Here is a 20310-nt window from a genome sequence, read left to right as displayed (position 1 = left end):
CTGGGAAGAGGAAAATGTAATTGTATTGACATATTTACTTTTAGTTTTACAAAAACTATTTACTATTTTGCTTTCAGCCATCAGCATTCGACATGAGGATGTGATTTTGTACCCAATTTGCATTTAAATCAATTACATATATCTAGACTTAGCTTGTTTCTTTTGTGTACTCATTTATTGACTCATTGGATGCATCTCCTCATTGAATTTTGCAAAAAAAACGATGCATTTCCAATTAAATTTAAGCAATTTTTTAAGTTGACAATTTTTTGGCCGAGTTTACACTAAGTTTTTTCTTCGAGCCTTGGTGAGTTTTCGCTTTTGGCAAGTAGTTCAACTATGCATCTAATTATTTTAACTTAATTGTTGTACTCAAAAGTTACTGCATAATTAAAATTAAATTTTATATTATTTATCAACTAATGTTGACTTCAATCAATCTAGCACATTGAATAACAAAATAAAAACCACATAAATGTAATGAGACCATCTCAAGTCAGTGTAAATAACTGCATTCAACCTCCACTCAATGCACTCTGCTAATCCTCAAAATTTTGATGGAAAAAACAATTATGGGTCATGAAGTCTCCCTATCTGAAAAATTTTGTGCCAGTTTCGAACAATCAGATGCAAAGTCTTTTTAATCAGAAGGCAATGGTTGCTAACTCATCCGTAATTTCTCAAGTCCATGCTTGAAAAGATCAAGAACCAAAGAATATGTACTGAGCTACTTAAGAATGACAATCAAGAGAGGAAGAAAAGACAATGAAAAATGAAGTAAACACCAAATTTTTACCCTTGGTGAGGGAAAAGCCAGCCCTGCTAATGGCAACTGCACTTCTATCATAGTATATTAAGAAAATAGCAAATGCAAAGGGTATGCAAAGACATACAGATGAAATCTGCATCTTCCTCAACTCAATAAAATATTAAAACTCTGAAATGCAATCTGCCACTTCCACTACTAGTTGCACACGACATTTGTTTGCCTATACTTTTAAGAATACTTACATAATTGGAATTCTACTTTCAATATCCATATTTTCCCTCCATTCTCTCCTTCCTCAAAAACATACTTTTCACCTTTATTTATGATTGTTGTTTGTGATGAAGCAACCCTCTTGAGCACCAAAAGGATCTCATGGAAGCTAGAAGTTGAAAAGTCATTTTTGTTTCATGTTCTGCTTTACACAATCAGGGGATCATTTCCACCACTGTGGATTTGCCCCATGTCACTTCCACTTGTGTGGATTCATTCTATGTGGAATTGGGCCCTTATGTGCAGCTTTGCCCCACACGGTTGGAAATGACCTTTCAAGCTCCAAACTATGTTTGTTGATGACATGAAAGTAATTCCTAAGATGAACATCGACTTTTACAATCCAACCTTGCTTCTCATACAAGCCTTTGGCCCCACAATTCTGTGAGATATTTGTGTGTACACATTTCTCCAGCATTGAAAGTCCAATAGATACAATCTCTTGTGATGCTCAAGGCATGCTCCAATATGGTTGCTATGGGTTAGTAACAATATTTAATATTACTAAAATATCCTCCCTACTTGCTACACACAATTAACACAAATTACATACTAAAATTTTAACACTGCCGTGAAAAGGGTACCTGCTACAATGTGGCAATGGATTTACATGCCCCTACAAATCCATAAGTTTTGTCATCTACTCTAATACCGAAATGATTCATTATTTCTATGATGGCAGAAATCAAGAATCAAGAAATATGTATTGTACTGCTTCAATACAATTTAAATCACATTGAAGAGAGGAAGTAAAGACTAAAAATAAAGCAAACACCAAATTTTTAACCAAGAAACCCTTAATAAGGAAAAACAGCTTTGGTAATGGCAACTGCACTTCTACTATAATATATTAAGGAAATGGCAAATGCAATGAGCATGCCAAGAGATATGCATGCAATCTATGCAGAGACTCTATAAAATGCTAAAACTGTGGAATGCAATCTATCCCTTGCTCCACCAGCTACAAAATACACTCATTTGCCTATAATTCTAAGCAAAATTACACTATTGGAATACCACTTTCAATATCTATAAGTTACCTCCATTTTGAAAAACACATTTTTCACCTCTATTTATAATTGTTGTTCATGCTGAAGCATCACTCATACCCTAGAAGGATCTGATTTAAGTTGGAAACTGTAAAGTTATTTTTTTGTTTCATATTCTGTCTTACATTGTTACAGGTCACTTCCATGGCTGCTGATTTGACCCAGATCACTTCACCATATGCAGATTTGTCCACAGAATCAACCCCACAAATACACATTTGTCCCAAACAGTAAAAAAAAACCCTGCAAGCTCCAAACTGTGTTCGTTGATGATATGAAAGTGACTGAATTTCACTATCCATTATATAATCGCTAATAATTAAAACTTAATTCTAAAAATTCATCACTAAATTGAATTGCACACGATCCATTGTGAAAATTCTACCAGGCATTAGATTCTACAAGTACTGACAATTTGATTTTCATACTTGTATTTAGTTACTGTGTAAATCAAACATACCCAAGGTTTTGAATTTACGTATGAAACAGATGTATCTAGTCTTTTAGGGCTTCATATCCATACTGAATAACTAATCTCTCTTAATCATAATTATATTCTGAAAGCATTTTAATTCATATTAGCTTTTGCTATAGTTCTGCAAATGCCCATTAGTCCAAAAAAATTTTAATCCAAATTGAAAATTTCAATACATCAGGACATATCAGTTACTCCTAGCAGATAATTCATACATGACAATCAAATATATGTTACATTTAAATGGGCATGAATGTTCAACCTATGCATGAGATTAAGTGACAATTATAGAGTAGATAAATCTTTAAAAGGATTTGATATGCATACCTCAGACTGTGAATGCGTATACACAACTCCTTTGGAGATGAAACTTTCTGTTTCTTGGCCACAACAGACAAGAATTCATCCACCGGTATTTCCTTATCATGGTGTTTATATAAGAAATCAGAAAGATAGGATACAATCTTCTTTGTTGTTATTTCGAAAACTGTGACCACATGTTCTGGTGGTTCAAAGTAATGCACAATCAACGGATGTCGAACAAGTGGCCCGAGACCTAATTTTTCAAAATCTTCCACCCCTTCATATCGACAAAACTCATCACTTAGGTCATAGAGAGTTGCAATCCTTCTTACTGCTACATAGCAATGAACAAAAGCATTCATCTGCCAAAATTTGCAAAAACAAATGTTCAATGAATTAGGACATAGTTTGTTGCTAAGTTTCTATTTGGCATAAATGTCATCTTATTAATATGCGTCTGTTAAATCCAGAACAAAAAAAGAATACTGGGAATGTGCCAATATAGTATTCCAAACAATATATACTTAACTAACATAGCACTTCTATATTGCCCAAGAATCAAAGGGTTTATTCCAACATGACAGTCACAACGTTTAAAGACATGGCCTCAAATAAAATGAAGCCAAAACTATTAATAGTTGAACACTTGGACTCAGGAGCGAAACTACTGAAGATATTCCACTTATAAATATATGCAGGTGTATACTGAAGGTAAAGAACATCACGTGTAAGACTGAGTAGTTTGGTAATTAATCAGAAATCTGAAGTCCATAACAAGTAGAACCAACTGATAAGATAAAATGTATTAAACACGGCAAATAGTTTAATTGATTAAAAAATATGAATGTAATTGATGAAGGGAACAAAAAACAATTCCAACAGATGAATGTGAAGTGTGAAGTACTAGATGCAAAGAACTAAGAGGCCTTGTAAAGAAAAATCTAACAGCCACCTCCAGCTTCAAAGGATATAGAGAAAAGCGGCAACATAATGACAACCCCACAAAGAAAGCAGCCACATTAATGTTCGCAAATGACCAATATGGTCAATTAAATTTCATAATATGATTGACCAACCAGCAGTAAATGCAAATAAAAATCATAGACTTGTTCTATCAATTCAAGAAACTTCCTTTAGAAAAGAGTAAAAATGTAAAACACAAAATAAAGATCTCCCATTTTTGAAAATGACAAATAAATGTTCATTGTTGTAAAGGCTAGAACTATAGGCTTGCAAAGGTAAATGCAGCATCATTTGTCAGCCACACAAGATCCGACCTAAGGTTTGAGAAACAATACTTATTTCTTCATATGCATTACACTACCATAATCTAAACCAGTGTGATTCATGGCTTTACTTTCTCTACAGTTAAATCATGTACCAACCCATGCTTTAGAGCAGTTACGAACCTACTGTGGCATTGTGGTACTTAACTTTCTTAATTTGTTTGCTCTGAAATGTTTGTCGAGATTAGAATTACATGCCATCAGAGCCTCCTTAACAACACATCATGATTTCTTCTATCTGCATTCTATATGTTCCATCCCTTTCTTCAGAAACTATTGGGGTTGGTCCATATAAACTCGATCTGTAGAGCACATGGATAGTCCATTGCAGGAATCATCAATATGCATCCCTCATTCATTTTATTTCTTGCTTGCTAGTTCTATACTAAAATAGACCAACATGGAAGGCTGAAATCAATACAGATAGGAACATCGCTATTGTCCAAACCCAATGTTTCTTAATCGTTAGAAACTTTTAGTATCGTGGCAGGAAAAGGCAATAATTTGAAAAACATTGAACACAAGAACTATTAGATATATTAGAGTGTTAGACATAATGTTCACTTACACTTTGTACAAAGGTATTTATTGATTATGTTAACAATGTAAGAACACCATATTAATTGTTTCTAAATTTCAACTCATAATGTAAGTTACAACCATCAATGTAACTTACCCGATCACTACTAAATAGTAGCATACACCCATTGAAGGGTGTGCCATCCAATTCTCTTAAACTCCAGGGATTTATTCTTCCAACAAGCACAAAATAACTCAAGATTCACCCTAAAGAAATCCTGTAAGGGAAAACTCCAACAAAAGATTCCAATGTAAAAATTAGTTTGTACAAGCTTCCTCTCTTCAAAGGCTTTCTAAGAACACCTCACTTCTAGCATTATCTCACTTTCACACAATTTAGTGAACTCCAATAACCACATGTAAGCACACAATCCTCGAAAACCATGTCAATAGACTTCTATCTTTAAATGACAAAAACCTGATACTAAAATGACTAAAATCTGACTATCTCAAGAAAGAAAGAGAGAAATTATGTTGAAGTCCACAAGTGACCAAAAACAGAATAATGGGAATCAGAAATACACAATAATTTAAGACTAGCATGACTAAAATGTAACTCTCTCAAGAAAGAAAGATAGATAATATGTTTAAGTCTAAACACTAGCAAGAGGAAGCCAAAAACAGGATACAAAGAAGCTACAAACTAACGATAACAAGAAGCACAACAAAAACTTAAATGCATTCTAACAAACAAAAAGGAGGGATCATCCCAAAGTGGTGAAACCCTATTGTTGTCAGAAAGGGAAGTTTCCCACATGATCGAGAAATTCCTTCAACTGGAAATATTAAAATAGTAGATACCTCAAAAGGTGTATTTATATTAGAAGACCAGTACATGAATTGACCAAAAAATGATATAACTTCAACGTGTCAGGACAGGACAGTCATTTCAAGTCCACAGCTGACCTTTCACTTCTGTCATTTTTTCCTACATAGGATGTGTTCAACTACAGTCACTTGTAATTCTTTTGTAAAATTCCTATTTTAGTGTTTTTACTTGTAATGGGGATTTTATTCCCCTATTACATGTGTTAAGATATTAAAACTTGTTGAAGGGATTTTATTTTCCCTTTACAAGTTATTATAACTTGTATATATATCTCTCTCAAAAACCCAATTTTGCTTAGAATGGAGAAAAGTGACATTTTAAAACTTGCATTTGAGTTTTAAAAACCCGATTTGCTCCATAAAGAGAAAATGAAGGCATTTTAAACTTGCTATTGAGTCTTAAAAACCCGATTTTGCCTTGTGAAGAGAAAAGTGAGATTTTAAACATGTAATATGAACTTCAAAACCTGATTTTCACTATTACATGCAAAATCGAACTTGTTCTTTTTTCTCAAAAACCCGACCAGCCAAGAAAGGCAATTTTGTTGGAGATTCCAAGCAAATTTTGTGGAGATTTTTTGGGAAGAAGAGGCGTTTTGGACTCTTGCCTATTTCCATGCATTTTCAAACACATCTTCATGCCATTTGGAGGTTATGTTTGCTGGTTTTTTGTTATAAAACAGCAAACACGTGTTTGCTGAATACCACGATTTTCTCTTTCAAAACTCCACGAATCCTTCATCTCCCAAGTCGTTTTTGCTTGATATGCCTAGGTGTTGGGGTTTGATGGAGATTTGACCCGTTCTTGTGCCTTTTTCCTTGCATCTTGCTCCACGTTTTGCTGCTGAAGACGTTTTTCAAAAACGTGGCAAGGGTTTTCAAGTTTGTTTATTGCTTACTTAAGGGGTTGTCTTCTTCAATCAAAGATTGTTCATCTTTTCAAGAAGCATTTCAGATTGAAGCAAGGTATGATTTATTTTCTTCTTGTTTCATTTTCTTGTTTTCTTGTTTTCTTGTTTTTCCATTCTAGTTGTAAATTTGTGTATATGTTGGTTTTGCCCCAAAAATCGGTTTTTGTGAGAGGGGTTTTCCCCTTTGCAAAGCAATTCGTGAATTGCATTGTTCATCCCCATTTTCCCTCTTTACTTGTATTGGGGATTTTAAATCCTGATTACAAGTTGGATGAAAATGATTGATCTTCCCTTATGGTTATAAGAATTTAACCATTTTTGTTAAATTCCAAGTTGCAAAGATGAAAAATGCCCATCTTTCCAAAATCGGGTTTTTAAAACCGGATTACATGTCCAAAGTTGTTCCCATTTTCTTGAAAATGACATTTCCAAAACCTTCCCATTTTTATCCATTCATATTGCCTATATCCATACTTTCCGTTCACGTCATTTCCCACAAGTCTAAATCTCATTTTTCACTCATTTCTCCATTTTCTGTTTTACAAGTATACTTGCATTCGGGTTTTAAAAATCCGATTGCATGTTCATTCTTCCCAACTTGTATACTTGTAAAACTTTCCCCAAGATCTGAAATCGGTCAAAGTCAAATTTCCACCATTCGCATTTATTTCCCATCTTTCTCTCACAAAATCATGAAGTGCAAGGGTTGGAGTTCTTCCCATTTGAAGAAGGAAAAATGTTAGTTGCAGCTGATTATGATGTTGCCTTAACACTTTTAAGTCTTCATTGCAATATACCAGGTTATCCTTCAATGTCAGATTTACCATCCTCTCCTATTCCGAAGAAGATGAAGTATAAATATGACAAGTACCAGAATGAAGTTTCACCTTCGCAAGTTTCCTCTCCTTTGGATCACATTAAGGACATGGACATAGGGCATGTTCATTAAGAGAGTGGAGGAACCGCAGGATAGTAATATGCAGCGGTTGTTGGACAGCCACATTCATCATGCATCTTCTTTTCCAGTGACTACCCTAGAACCTGAATTTGTTCTCGCTTGTGCCCATCACTTTGACAAGGAGACGAGAACCATTAGAAATGATGATGGTGAGGCAATAATCTGCCTTGATGCTGATACTATTAAGAAAGTCTTCAGAATACCACCAGCACCTGTTTATATGGAAATTTCAAAGGATAGTGCAGCTGAGTATTATGTCAAGAGGGAAAAGGACTGCAAACGTCATATTAACAGGTGGATTCATGAGCCACAAGCCGCCTTCACAAGGTGGGCTAAGTTGTACCGTTGTGACTTTAAGTGGGAAATTGAAGACATCATTACTCTCCTCATCAAGATGATGGGTCTTGAACACTCTAATGTTTTTGAGCCCTGGATGTATCGGTTTACCATGTTCATAAGGCAATCCCATCATTTATCATGGGGAGAAATTATCAGTGATGCTTTGTGCGAGCAACTTGCAACAGTCCCTACCACCATGACTTTCTACATGAATTCATATTTAGTGTATTTGGTAGCGTCACTCAGACATTTCCCTGGTCTTTCTACCAAGGGTGATCGCTCGCTTATACCTGTGTGGGAATATTATGATCAACTACTTTTGAGACCCAACAGATTACATTTCAAAAGAGTTCAAGATGCATTCTTTGGTTACTTCATGTGCCAGTTTGACAAGACTCTAAAGAACAGAAGGGTGTCAGATGAAACATGGGAAAGAGTCAATGAGTATGGGTGCTTATTTCTCCAATTCCCAACTTTCACTTATGTGAGAGTCGGATGCTACAATGGGCAGCCATACATGCTTCCTAGATATCCAACCGATAAGATCATTCTTATGGAGTTGGGAAGACAAATCATGGTTGTGCACACTCATCAATCTGTCAGACATAAGGTCGGAATGGAGATTTCTACAACAAACCCATTGAAGATTGGCTGGTATTCTCTTGTCACATCCGTCAAAGCCAAAGCTATGGAGACTGAGATGCAAGAGATTAAACTCAAAAGGTTTAAGTCCATGGCAGATTTTGATTAACGGGGTATGAAGGAAAAGATCAAAAAGTCCTTCGTGCACGTGCATCGTATTGAGGATATCTGGGTAGATCTCCGTACAGAAATGGAGGTTCTCAAGATGGACTACTGCAGGCTTAGTGTTGAGCAGGTTATTGATCTGAACCTGGTGGACATTCCACAAATGATTGATGATGGTAATGTGCTCGATCCAGAGTATGTCTCACGAAGGGTTGAGGAAGCCCCACTTCCTTTAATCCAATGGTCGCCTCAAGAATGCACGTCCATTCTTGAAAGATTTCAGCCTATCTTGGCTAACACCAACACTTGGCTCAGAGGTAATGGTGTTAGACTCATCAAGATCAAGGTTGGGAAAGAAGATGACTCTACGGGGCCTCTTGGACGTAAGTCTGAGATTCAGATTGACAACAAGGAAGGTGCATCATCTTCAGGCACTGAGATCAAATTGCAGGTTAGTCGGGCAATAGAGGTTCCTCCTGAGGAGGCAACAGTTCGTGGAAAGGAAAAGTCTCGGCTTCATGTTAAAGTGATCGATCCTGATAATCCAGAAGAAGGACACCAATTAGATGATGCTCCTAAGTCTCTAGCTTCGGACTCACCTCATGAGATTCCTTCCTCAGTTTCCATTGAGATGCCTCTTTCTCCTCCTGACATAATAGTGGAAGAGTCTCCTCAGAATGTCGTTCCTATTTCAGCAGTTGAGCCGCCTCCTGATCATCAACAAGAGAGTTTGCTGAAAATTCCTGAGGATACTCCTGCATGTATCCATTTGTCAGAGATTGATACCTCTACTTCTGGCTTTGAAGAATTTATGAGGCAATCTTCATGCCCTTTGGTTACTGAACAAACCATGGTCGCCATCCAAACAGATACTCCTCCCAAGGTGACCACGATTGTTCAAACAGAAACTGCTTCTCCTTCGCCTTCAGTAGCTACTAGAGGAGAACTAATCGTTTTACCTCCATGGCCTAGTTCTTTTACCCCAAAGAGGAAGAAGCAGGAAATCTCTCCTAACGTCTTTGATTATCAGCAACTCAAGCAGTTAGGCCCAAGGTTGCTAAAAAGACCAAGAAATTATTGAAGAGTAACTGTTGAAAGTGGCAAAAATTGTTGAGCCCCTTGCGGATAAGCTACATAAGGAAATGCAAGCTGCTGATTACAGGGTTACAAGGATAGAATTGGGTAAACAAACGCATGAAGTGGTCAAACATGATGCCCAGCAATCCGTAGCCTCACTAGTGCAGCGGTATGATGAACTTCTAGCAAAGAAAGACAAGCTAGAACAAGAGAACAGGCAACTTGTTGCAGCTGTTCATAAAATTACAAAACCTGCTGGTGAAGGGAGTAATCCTACAAGTTCTTCCGGTTCCCAAGAATCAATTGGAGGAGTTGAAAGAGCTGCTCAGAAAGTACAAGCGTTGGATTCTTGGGTGGATCAACTTCATGATCTGTGTGCACAAGCGCTGAAAGACATTTTCCAAATGATGTCTAAATTGGAGACCATTGAAGAAAAATTGAATCGCACTTCCGAGACTTTCAAACAGAATTTGGAAACAGTTGAAGGTAGTTTGACAATTTGGCGCACAATGCCCCAACAACAGTTGAGTGTTCTTCAGGAGCATGCCATTATTCCTTCTAGAGTCATGTACTTGGAATTTGAAGAACTTCTAGAGAATAAAGCCCTTGTTCTCAAATCCCTCATTGAGGAGATTGATGATGCAATGTGATTGTGGGTTGAAGTATTCCAAGGTGTTGTTTCCCACTATGAGAAGGCCTCTTGCAACATCATGAGTCAGAATGGAGAATTGATACCAGAAGAAGAAGTGCTTGCAGATTTACAGATGAAGATTCATGATGAGTGGAGAAGCGAACAATTTTCAGCTCCCTCAATTTAGGTTTTGATGAAACATCAAATCTTTTTGCACGAAATCCGGTCCACTTTGGAAAAGAACGACTCTATGCTTCTTCGATGCCATGACACCATTGGGAAGACCATGGTTGTTGCCAAGAACACCCACAAACCGAATCCTGCTGAGTTACGAATGATCATCCAGAAGTTCGAAGGATTCATGTCTTCACACGTTGCAGCTTAAGTGTTTTTCAACACTTAGTTGTATTTTTCCAAAATTGTAATCTCTTAGTTGTAGTTTTTCTTTTGACAAGTTACATGTAAAAACCTTTTGTAATGCACGTCAAGTCTTTACTTGCACTTTTGTAATTACATGTAAGGCAACTACAAGTTGTGTTCAGTTAGAACTGTAGTTGAAATAAGTCATAGTTAGTTATTGAATAAGTCTTGGTGGTTGAGAGAATCTCTCAAATTAGTTAGGATCCTCCCACCTTTTTCTCAAGACTCCTCTTCTATAAATACTTGAGGGGTCTATTGTAATCTTTATCTTTTAGAAAGCAAGAAAAAACTCTGCCAAATTTACAGCAAAGAAGTCTTTGAGCTTTCATGTGTGAATTCAAGAATTGAAAGAAATAGAAGGAAATTGCTCAAGCTTTGAGTCTTTGTGCTACATTCTTGAGTTTGTGTTCCATATCATCTTTCTTGCAAGTGTTTCTTCAAGAACTTAATTGAATTTGATTTGCAGTCTTTGTGCTGCAAGTATTTGAAGTTAATATAAATTAGAATAAATATTCTTTTGAGAGGAGCTGTAAGACTTTGTGTTTGCACTTATTCTTAAGAGAGTTTAGAAGCAGATTTTGTAAGAAATAGTTGTGAGTTTTTGAGCTCTTACTACTTCCTACTGTTTTATGTAGAAAAGAATAAGATATTTCAGTCTTTGAGCTGTTATAATTTGTTCTTGATAGCCTTAGTATAGAAAAGGGTAGATAGGACTTCACATAATCAAGACTTTGAGCTTGATATTGCTGTCATGTCCCGAAGGAAGTGACGGAAGTCTTTGAGCTTTCAGGAAACTTCATTTCCTTTCTCTCATTTCATTTCAAAAAGTTGTTACTGTTGTTTTATGTTAAATTGTTATCACTTTTCTGTGAAGAGAAAAGGATATTGGCTTTCTTAAAAGAAAAAGAAAGACTACTGTCCCATCCCATTTTATTTTTAAAGTTGTCGATAGATAGGGGAAGCCTTCCCTTAATTAGGAGAGTTTTACTCACACACTGTGGTTGAAACCACAATTTTGTATATTTCCCCAAGTGTACAAAATTTTCAACCAACACTAGGAGATCAACGTTGCAAAAGGGGAGACAAGTTCAGGAAAACACCACAAAGATGAGGAGATTCTTAGAATTACCTTAAATTATAATTACCTTGAATTTCCTTCAGAAATCCAAGGTTACTATTAGTATAACAAGGTATTCAAGGCTAGTGCAACATGGAGATGCTCACCACATCGAGGCAAGGAATTCAAGTCAGTGGAACAAGGAGGATCAAAATCAAAGTACATCCTGAACATGAAGTTCTACATTAAGCATCGACATTATGAGGTCAAGATCAAATATCATCAAGAAGTGCAACACAAGAATGAAATACCCAAGCTTGAAGATGGAAGAATGTAAATGTGATCCAGGCAAAGTCAAGTGAGGACATCATGTTGGTCGAGATCAAGCACCATACATAGGAGCTGATCTACAAAGTCGGTATTCTCAAGTTAAGAGATGAAATGTAAACATGATCAAGCAAATAGTTTCAAAAGAGTTAATCAAAGTTAGAAAACTTGATCACCCAAAGATGATACAATTTGGGAATATGCCTCATCATCCTCACATCCGGCAGCTGACTAATGTTGAGTATCAAGAGAATTCAAGATGGACATGTGTCCAATTCAATGTAATTATTTCATTGGTCAAAAAAGAGTTTGTTGTAACAAACTCTAATTAGGGTTTCCATTGTGAGATCTTGGCCATTGATTTGAGAATCAATCCGAGCCTTCAAATTATAATGAGACCTCTATTTAAGGCTCAAATCTCTCACTGTAAAGGTTAATAGTTAGAAGTTGATAATTACGAAGCAAGTAGCAATAGAGTAGGAGAAAAGGAGATTGTTGCCAAGACTTGTTGTAATAAACATACTCTCTTCATTGAAGTTATGGTGGATTTTGGTGTGCTATTTCAACTTGTTGCATGGTCCCTACTTCTCATAGCATAGATCTTAATTAGAAGAATGGAAGACATTATTATTGATGAATGGTGAACCTATGTTCATACCACTTGGAGTTTGTTGATTGCAAATTGCAGTGCACAGTCAAAGTGAACGTGATTAAAAGCTTAACTTCAATCATTATATGTTCATTGTTCATAATGTTGAAGTCCATGGATGATATGAAAATCATTTGCTTATTCTTAGGAGACTGCACATTCTCTGTGTAGTTGTTCGCGCATGGCAAAGCAAAGCTTGGTTTGGTTGTGTTGATGGGTGTTTTATGACCACACCAACACAAGATGAAGTGCCAAGAGACACTCTATCCTCTCTTGAGCAAAGACCCCTCGTATGTTAAGACTGCAAAGTTCATAGAGGTGACCAAGGCTCCTACTACAAACTTGCGACTTTATGTTGGATATGAGCTTGTTTAGCTTGATGTAATATGTTGGTAACACAAAGGGACTTACATTTGGATCATTCTTTCACTTCTCTGTTGTGGTTGGAACTTGATCATCATATATTGCAATTTAGTAATGCATTTCTCTTCAAACGAACCGAAAATATACTGAAAGTAAAAAGGGGAAAGGGTTAGAGAATCTATTCTACTTCTAAGGACAATGATATCGATGGATAGTGCTCCGATGGACGAATTCCAAATAACCAACCAAGGCCTGCTTTGCCAAGGTCAACTACAATTCCACAATAACTGGTGCAATCTTCCAAGGATGTTGAGGGATTTTCACATCAAGAAAGTGCATTTGAATACCCAAAAAGGCACAATCCAAACAACCAGCCACAATTGAACTTAGCACAAATTTAGTGGCTCGAGCTAAATTTACACTACAACTTATAATCAACAAGATGCAAAAAGTATGAACCATGGAAAATCATCAAACACCATTACATTCTACATTAAAATCAAAGCACTTTATCTAACAATTTTGAGAAATTGGAAGAACACCATGCAACAAGATGAAATAAGCAAGAATCCATCATAACTTCAATGAAAGCAAGCTTTATTCCTTCAAGTCTTACAACAATGTCTTCTCCTTCTCCTACTCTACTTCTACTCTAAGAGCAAGAGCTCTCTACTTGAAGTAATGAGCTAACTATGAGTTACAAATGAGAAGGCAGTGCCTTTTATAGAGCTCCTCCCACAAATGAACAGCCAAGATTGATTTAAAATCAAGGGTCAAGATTACAAGATGGAACCCTAATTAGGGTTTTACTAACAATAGATTTTATGGCACGGAAAAGTGGGGCCAAGTCGATCAATGAGAAAATTACATTTGGGGACACTTGTCCTTTCGAATATAAACCAATAATAAAATATTATCAGCACCTTCCAGAAGCTCTCTTGGATAAGTCAAGTTCATTGAATCTGGTCATGTCGACTTGGATACACATGATTGGCCAACGAAGGTGATTAGGCGCCACGTCAACATGCTAGGTGCATGTAGACTCGATAACTCATCACAGGCAATATTCTCAAATTGCATCATTTTGAGATCAAGGTTCTAACTTTGATTAACTTTTTTGAAACTATCTCTCCTTGATCATCTTCCTCCTTCCATGTACTTGCTTGGTAATTCACCTTCATGAAATGGATTGGACTCTCTTGTTGATGATTTTGTCATTCTTGAAATCTTTCACACTTAACATTCTGACTTTTGATTTTGGATTTCCGAAGGAAATTCTTCCTTCTACATTTGTACTTGAAATTTGATCTTTGAGGTCTTGAACCTTGAATGCCTTGAGCTGGATTGTCTTGAATTAGACTTCTTCACCCTAGGTCTCCATGCTTCCTGATGTACTGATGTTGTCTTTCAATTGGATAGATGAATCCTTGATGTTTTACCATTTTCTTAATTGTCAAGAATACCATGTTTTATCAAATATCTCCTTCGGAACTTGAATTTTATGTCTCCAATAACCTCTCTTCCATGGGCGCATTCTAGACATGGGGAGGGATTCTTGTCCTTTGACGTTTATCCTTGGCAGAGGAGAGGATTTATGCCAGAGAGCTCACTTGGGCATTGGAGGAGGATTTGTCCTTGTGACAAAATCCTTGCACATGGTGGAATTGCGCTCATGAGTGCACCTAAGCTTGGAGAAGGAATTTCTCCACACAATCAAATTTTGATCATTTCATGCCATTTGAGAGGTGGGCACATTTTGGAGGGAGTCAAGGAATTTCTCCATACTTAACCAAATTTTGTTCCATATCACTGAGTTCTTGAGTGCATTTGAGCTTGGGAGAAGGAATTTCTCCATACTTAGCCAAATTTGGGGTTTTATGCCATTTGAGTGCATAGTCGCACTTTGACCCTAAAGGACAAATTTTGGACTTGAGGAAGAATCCTTTTGCCCATGAAGGATTCTTTGGTGCATTTTGGGGGTGGAGGAGGATTGTTGAATTGACAAATAATCCTTCCCTCCTTGAGATTTGCACTCCAAGAGGCTTCCATGGTGCACTTTGGGGGTGGAGGAATTTATGGTGATGGCGCAAATCCTCCATGGTGAGGGATTCCTACTCTTGGGCACAAATTCATGCGTAAAGAGGAATTTTCCTTGCAGTAGCCAAAATTTGCCTTTTCATTTTGATTTATCCTCTGCCACCAACAATTTCTGAATTGATTTTTCGTTGCAACATTGATTTCTTCTATGCTAACTCCCTTCGGATAGACTTTGTCCAAGCTCCCCTTTTATCAATTTTTCATCCTTCCAAGTCATTATATCATCAAACATTGAATTCCTTGATCTGGAGCACATTTTCATCCCTGGGGAGGAATTTTTCCAAACTTTGCCAATTTTTGGTTGTTTCTCTTTCATTTCTTCATATCAGTTCTCAAGGTTATCTTGACACTTAGCCAAATATCCATCACTCCATTCCTCTGCCTATGCATTCTTAGTTCTATCATTGCAATCTCTTCCTCAGACAATGGTATCATCCATTCAACAATGTCCTCTTCTCAGCATCCAAAGTCTTGCTCCCCGCAATGTACCTGAAAAAGACAAGGAAACATTGTGAAGTATCAATCAAGTTCATAGTTAGCAAAATGCAAAGTTCGAAGGATAAAGCAATAAGCACAATGCATATCCCAATACATCAAAACCCTAATTCTCGACTTGATGAAAACTGTCATGGCTCTATATTCTTTAAAATTCATTCCATACTTAGGCGTTTCATCACCTCCAAAGGTCAATCTATACTGATGACTCGATCCTCAAGGTTGAGAGACGACACTGACCACAAAAGACTTGGTTTATAAGGCGAAAAGAGGGAGTCCCCATTTGCAATGGGGCGATGTGTTAAAATGTCAAAACAGGTTGCACCGAGTCAGCAATAATTTCCTACATTCTTAGGATTAGTATGGTATTTCTAAACCCTTGTCTCTTTTGCCTTTATTTTCCAAGTGAATCAATTAGAACCTATGTTCCAACAAAGTTAAAGTAAAAGGTAAGTTCCCTTGTGATTCCAACATTCCCACATTCAAAAACTGAGTCTATCAAAGCAATCAAGTCGCTTAGTCCGCATTGTAAACCTTTGGGTTGCTTTGATTGATCACTTTATTTAGCATTCAAAGTTTCCTTGTTCAAGAGAGGATTAAATACCTTGGTATTTTATTTTGTGTTCAAGGTGCATAAAAAACACATCAACAAGTCCCATTTCCACCAACAATGCCATCGCCGAACATAGTTACACTACCAACTATGGTACCACCACCACCACCACCACCACCACCACTAAAAGGGCCACAATTGGCCACACCAACACCTTTCGTTGAAGGCACTACGGTGGCTGACGAAGCCACTGAGGTTGTCGATTGACTTGGTAGGTTGGGGGTAACAGTGGATGCCCAACCAACAAAGTCATGGGGACTACTCACCGAAGGTGTTGAGCCACAAGAGACGGAGGTTGTTGCCCTGACAATTGATAATTAATTGGGCCCTCCAAAGCATTCACAACCACCATCCACAAAGGTTACCATGGAGACAATTTGGCCATCTACGAAAGTTGTCATCGAGCCAACAATGGGTACAATTCCACAACCACCTCTAGAGGCTTCACAGTTACCTCTTGTAGGTTAACAAATTTGTCACCTAACTCTATATTCTCTTGCCCTTGAAGGTGACAACTGAAATTAACAGTTGAGCCAGGTGTAATGATATTTTACACCTACTCTCTCCTTATTTTACAAGGCACAACTGCCTTCTAATAATAGACAAAGAATAAATTCCACGTATGCTTTTAACCAGAAAGCAAACAAGGCAAAGCTTTTAACCAGAAAGCTTTAAAAGGTGAAAATCACAATAGTATTATAACTGAATAAAATACAAAGATTCTATCTCAGAATACTAAAATTTATAAAAACCAAAACATCACCGTTCCATTTGTTCAAAGCCAAAACATTCAAAGCAATGTGCATATACAATTTTCATAAATCATCTAACGAATATCGAGAAAAGATAATCCAAACAGCAAAGTATTCAACATAGGAAGAATAATCAATCCATTAACCATAACTCAAAGTTTACGATCCATGAATATGCATTCAGATTTCTTTCATTAACATCTATTCAAAAATAGTCAAGTATATGGAAAAACAAACAAACAAAAAGATCCATTCATAAGAATCTATCTAACATATATAGATATCTATCTGTAACTATCTTGAAACTAAGGGCCTCTTAAGGATGACCGTTTCTAAAGCAACTAAAAAGTCATAACATAAATTAAAACAAGATAACTACCCTCCAGAGCCAATAGTTTTTGGGTACCCAATCAAGAAAGAAATATAGAAACTCTTCTGATTCAGCACTCCCCACAACACAGTGCAAAAGAGTAATTGCATCGGAAATTTCATCTTTGAAATGGTCCCTTTTTAAAAGGGAAGGGAGTCTAGACTTGCCCTTCCTCTTAACTTTCAACCAACCGATTGCAATTTGACACAGGCACCATTCTTTTTTGTCAGAAAAGTAATCCCACCCAGACTCTACAGATATATTTACAAATTGCTCCCGTTCAGGAAGCCTGAGCACTTGGGACTCAACTTCGGAATCAATTTTGGCAAATACCGAACCACTGGAAGTTCAAATCTCATGGGACTCAAGGTGGTTTGGCACAAGAAACAATTAACTCGGGACAGGGAACGGCATGTGGAAAACCACCAGCTTCAAGAAGACCACTTTCTACAACTTTCTTTGCAATGGGAGAGGTAGATTCTTCCCTCATTCTTCTAAGAATTACCATGCAGACTCACATCACCTAACTTCCATTGAAGACCAACCTAAGGGTGACAAGCTGGGTAGCTTCTTGCCTAATTGTAGAGTACTGCACTTGAAAATGCCCTAAAGTGTAAACATAGGCGAGCTACTCCTAGGCATTATTGTTTAAAAAGGGACATGTGATGAGAAATGAGGTTGTATAAGGTTGTGTATGAGAAACAGATTTATAATGGCCTTGCATGAGTACATAAAATGCGTTTTCAGAGTCGTAAACATCCTCTGATGGACTGAAAGAGGCCAAAACAGCTATGAAATGGCATAAAAAAGGCCAGAAATGCAAAAGTTGAAAAAGAAAATTTTAAAATAGCATCAAAATATCCCAAAACAGACCAGAACCACTGCAGAAGCACAGGGATTGCCACAGGGAAAAAAACTCAAGAAGGAGCTGAGCAACAGCTGTACATGTTGTGCTGCAGACCATGCAGTTAAGCGTGTGGATTATAGAAATCAGCTATCAAGTTTAGCTGACAAAACAAATAAAACTAAATTAAAATAATTCATTTCTTGAAATTAAAATTTCTAATCACTGGATAAATTGAACATAAGGAAAAAAAAATTATAGGTTCTTTGAACTTCAAATATGCAAAACTATCCAAGAGAGATGAAGTTGAGTGATAATTCATCAGAGCTTCGTAGCAGAACCCCAGATCTAAATCTCCAGTAGACATGTTCAGTTTTATAACTGCATAATATACATCATTGACACCTGAGTGTGGTGTTGATTTGTGATTTTTTAACAAACAGATACCTCTCAGTCATGGTTAAGAAGTCAAAATTTATCACAAAGGCTGCTATCGCACAAAAACAATTTACTAATAGGAATTTACAAAAAAAAGGTAACAAGTCATGTATAAAATATTCCATAAGAAATCCACAACCCAGGCCACAATGTTGTCAGTACCTGTGTAGTGAATGCCCAATATGCTTCGGAAAGTCCTAAGCACAGTCATTTTAGACTGAAAACCTTGAGAAAACTTGCTGAGTCTTAAGCCAAGTGAACCTAGTCCAGCTAACTTCATTTAGGAAACTCACAAATCAATCATTAAAAAACCCAACGAAATAATCCAAAAAAAAATCATAAAGCCAATAAACTCCTCCTTTCCCTCGTCATAACCTCCAAATTCGTTTTCCACAGAACTACCGAGAAAAGAAAAAACCCATAATTAACAACACGGTGGATTTGTGTTTGGTCATTTATGTCAATTTTTTTAAGATTTTGACGACAAACTGGATTTATTGTGTTTTGACAGAATTTTCTCATTGAAAACAATCCATACTTCAAACCTCAAGAAAACCGAGTTGCTCGATTGTAGAAAACGCGGCAGTTTTGATAGATTATATTTAAAGACTTGTACTAGAGTTTAATAGAGCGCCATGCAGTAAAGGAGAGATCTTTTCTTCAAGTCCCAACACATAATGGCTGGACCGTGAAAAATAGCATACAATGGCTAGTCCATCGATAATAAAATACAATTGAGTACAAGAAAAGCAAAAGTCCAAACAAAGGCAAGATGCACACTCACCCTTCCCTCCAATAAAACAATGTTGTGCAGGTAAGGAATGTCGTGAATCCTGACACCCAAGGAATCGAGTGAATCTACTTTCAGAATCGAAATCATCGACTGAACAATTTTGCAAACAGTGACACTCTGCCCAGTGGATAAAAATTCATTGTGTGCAGCTGCCGCGGCCTTTTCTGCTCGCGCCACAATCTCCTTGCGTTTTCCTTGTTTATTCTGATTTTGAGGTGATAATGAATGTGACGGTGAATGACTTTGGGGAGGAAGAAGAGGCGAACTTGTAGAGCAAAAGGCGTGTTGTCGTTGCCACGATTGTTGGGAGTAGCTCATAGAACCTCCCACAGATTGATTGTAGCCTTGCTGATTCACATTCTGAAGAAAATTTAGATGCTGATTGTATGCAGGAAAATTTGAGGGCAGCCCTGGAGGTGGCGGTTCCTGGCCATTTCGAAAGGGTTCCGCCATTCTTAGCAGGTTCTTCTTATTTGGATGTAGCCTAACCTTGTGGCCGCTGAGAAAATCAACGAAAAAACCCGATAATGCCCTGGAACTTTAGTGCTGGTATAGGCGGCAAATTATGTATGTGGGCTTCATTATATGCGTTTAATTTCTCTCCCTTCAGCTTTTATTGACCTATTTACTAGTGTCAATAAGTGTCATATAGTGGTCAGTATTTGCCTTGTTAATTTGTAGTTGAAATAATAATTTATTAATTTTAATTAATATATTGTTTAATTTTTTTTATTTTATTTTATATTATTTATCTTTCTTGTTAATTTGTAGTTGAAATAGTAATTTATTAATTGTAACTAATATATTGTTTAATTTAGTATTATTTAACAATATTATTTACCTACCAACATATTATTTTAATTATTGGAC

General features: G+C 36.8%; 1 protein-coding gene across 1 annotated transcript in view; it reads right to left on the bottom strand.

The window, feature by feature from the left end:
• Window positions 1-20022, bottom strand: part of LOC131056778 (protein NO VEIN) — an 83524-nt gene extending 63502 nt beyond the window's left edge. Inside the window, exons 1-2 of the mRNA XM_057991040.2 lie at window positions 19432-20022; window positions 2891-3228 (exon numbers count right to left, since the gene is read on the bottom strand). Of these exons, the coding sequence (XP_057847023.2) occupies window positions 2891-3228; window positions 19432-19893 (800 nt within the window). The 5' untranslated portion in view covers window positions 19894-20022. The remainder of the gene's footprint in view (window positions 1-2890; window positions 3229-19431) is intronic.
• Between the last annotated feature and the right edge of the window lie 288 nt (window positions 20023-20310).

The sequence above is a fragment of the Cryptomeria japonica genome, chromosome 1, assembly GCF_030272615.1.
Source record: "Cryptomeria japonica chromosome 1, Sugi_1.0, whole genome shotgun sequence".
NCBI classification, from domain to species: Eukaryota; Viridiplantae; Streptophyta; class Pinopsida; order Cupressales; family Cupressaceae; genus Cryptomeria; species Cryptomeria japonica.
The sequence above is the reverse complement of the archived record's forward strand: the minus strand, read 5'-3'. Positions and strand labels throughout refer to the sequence as shown.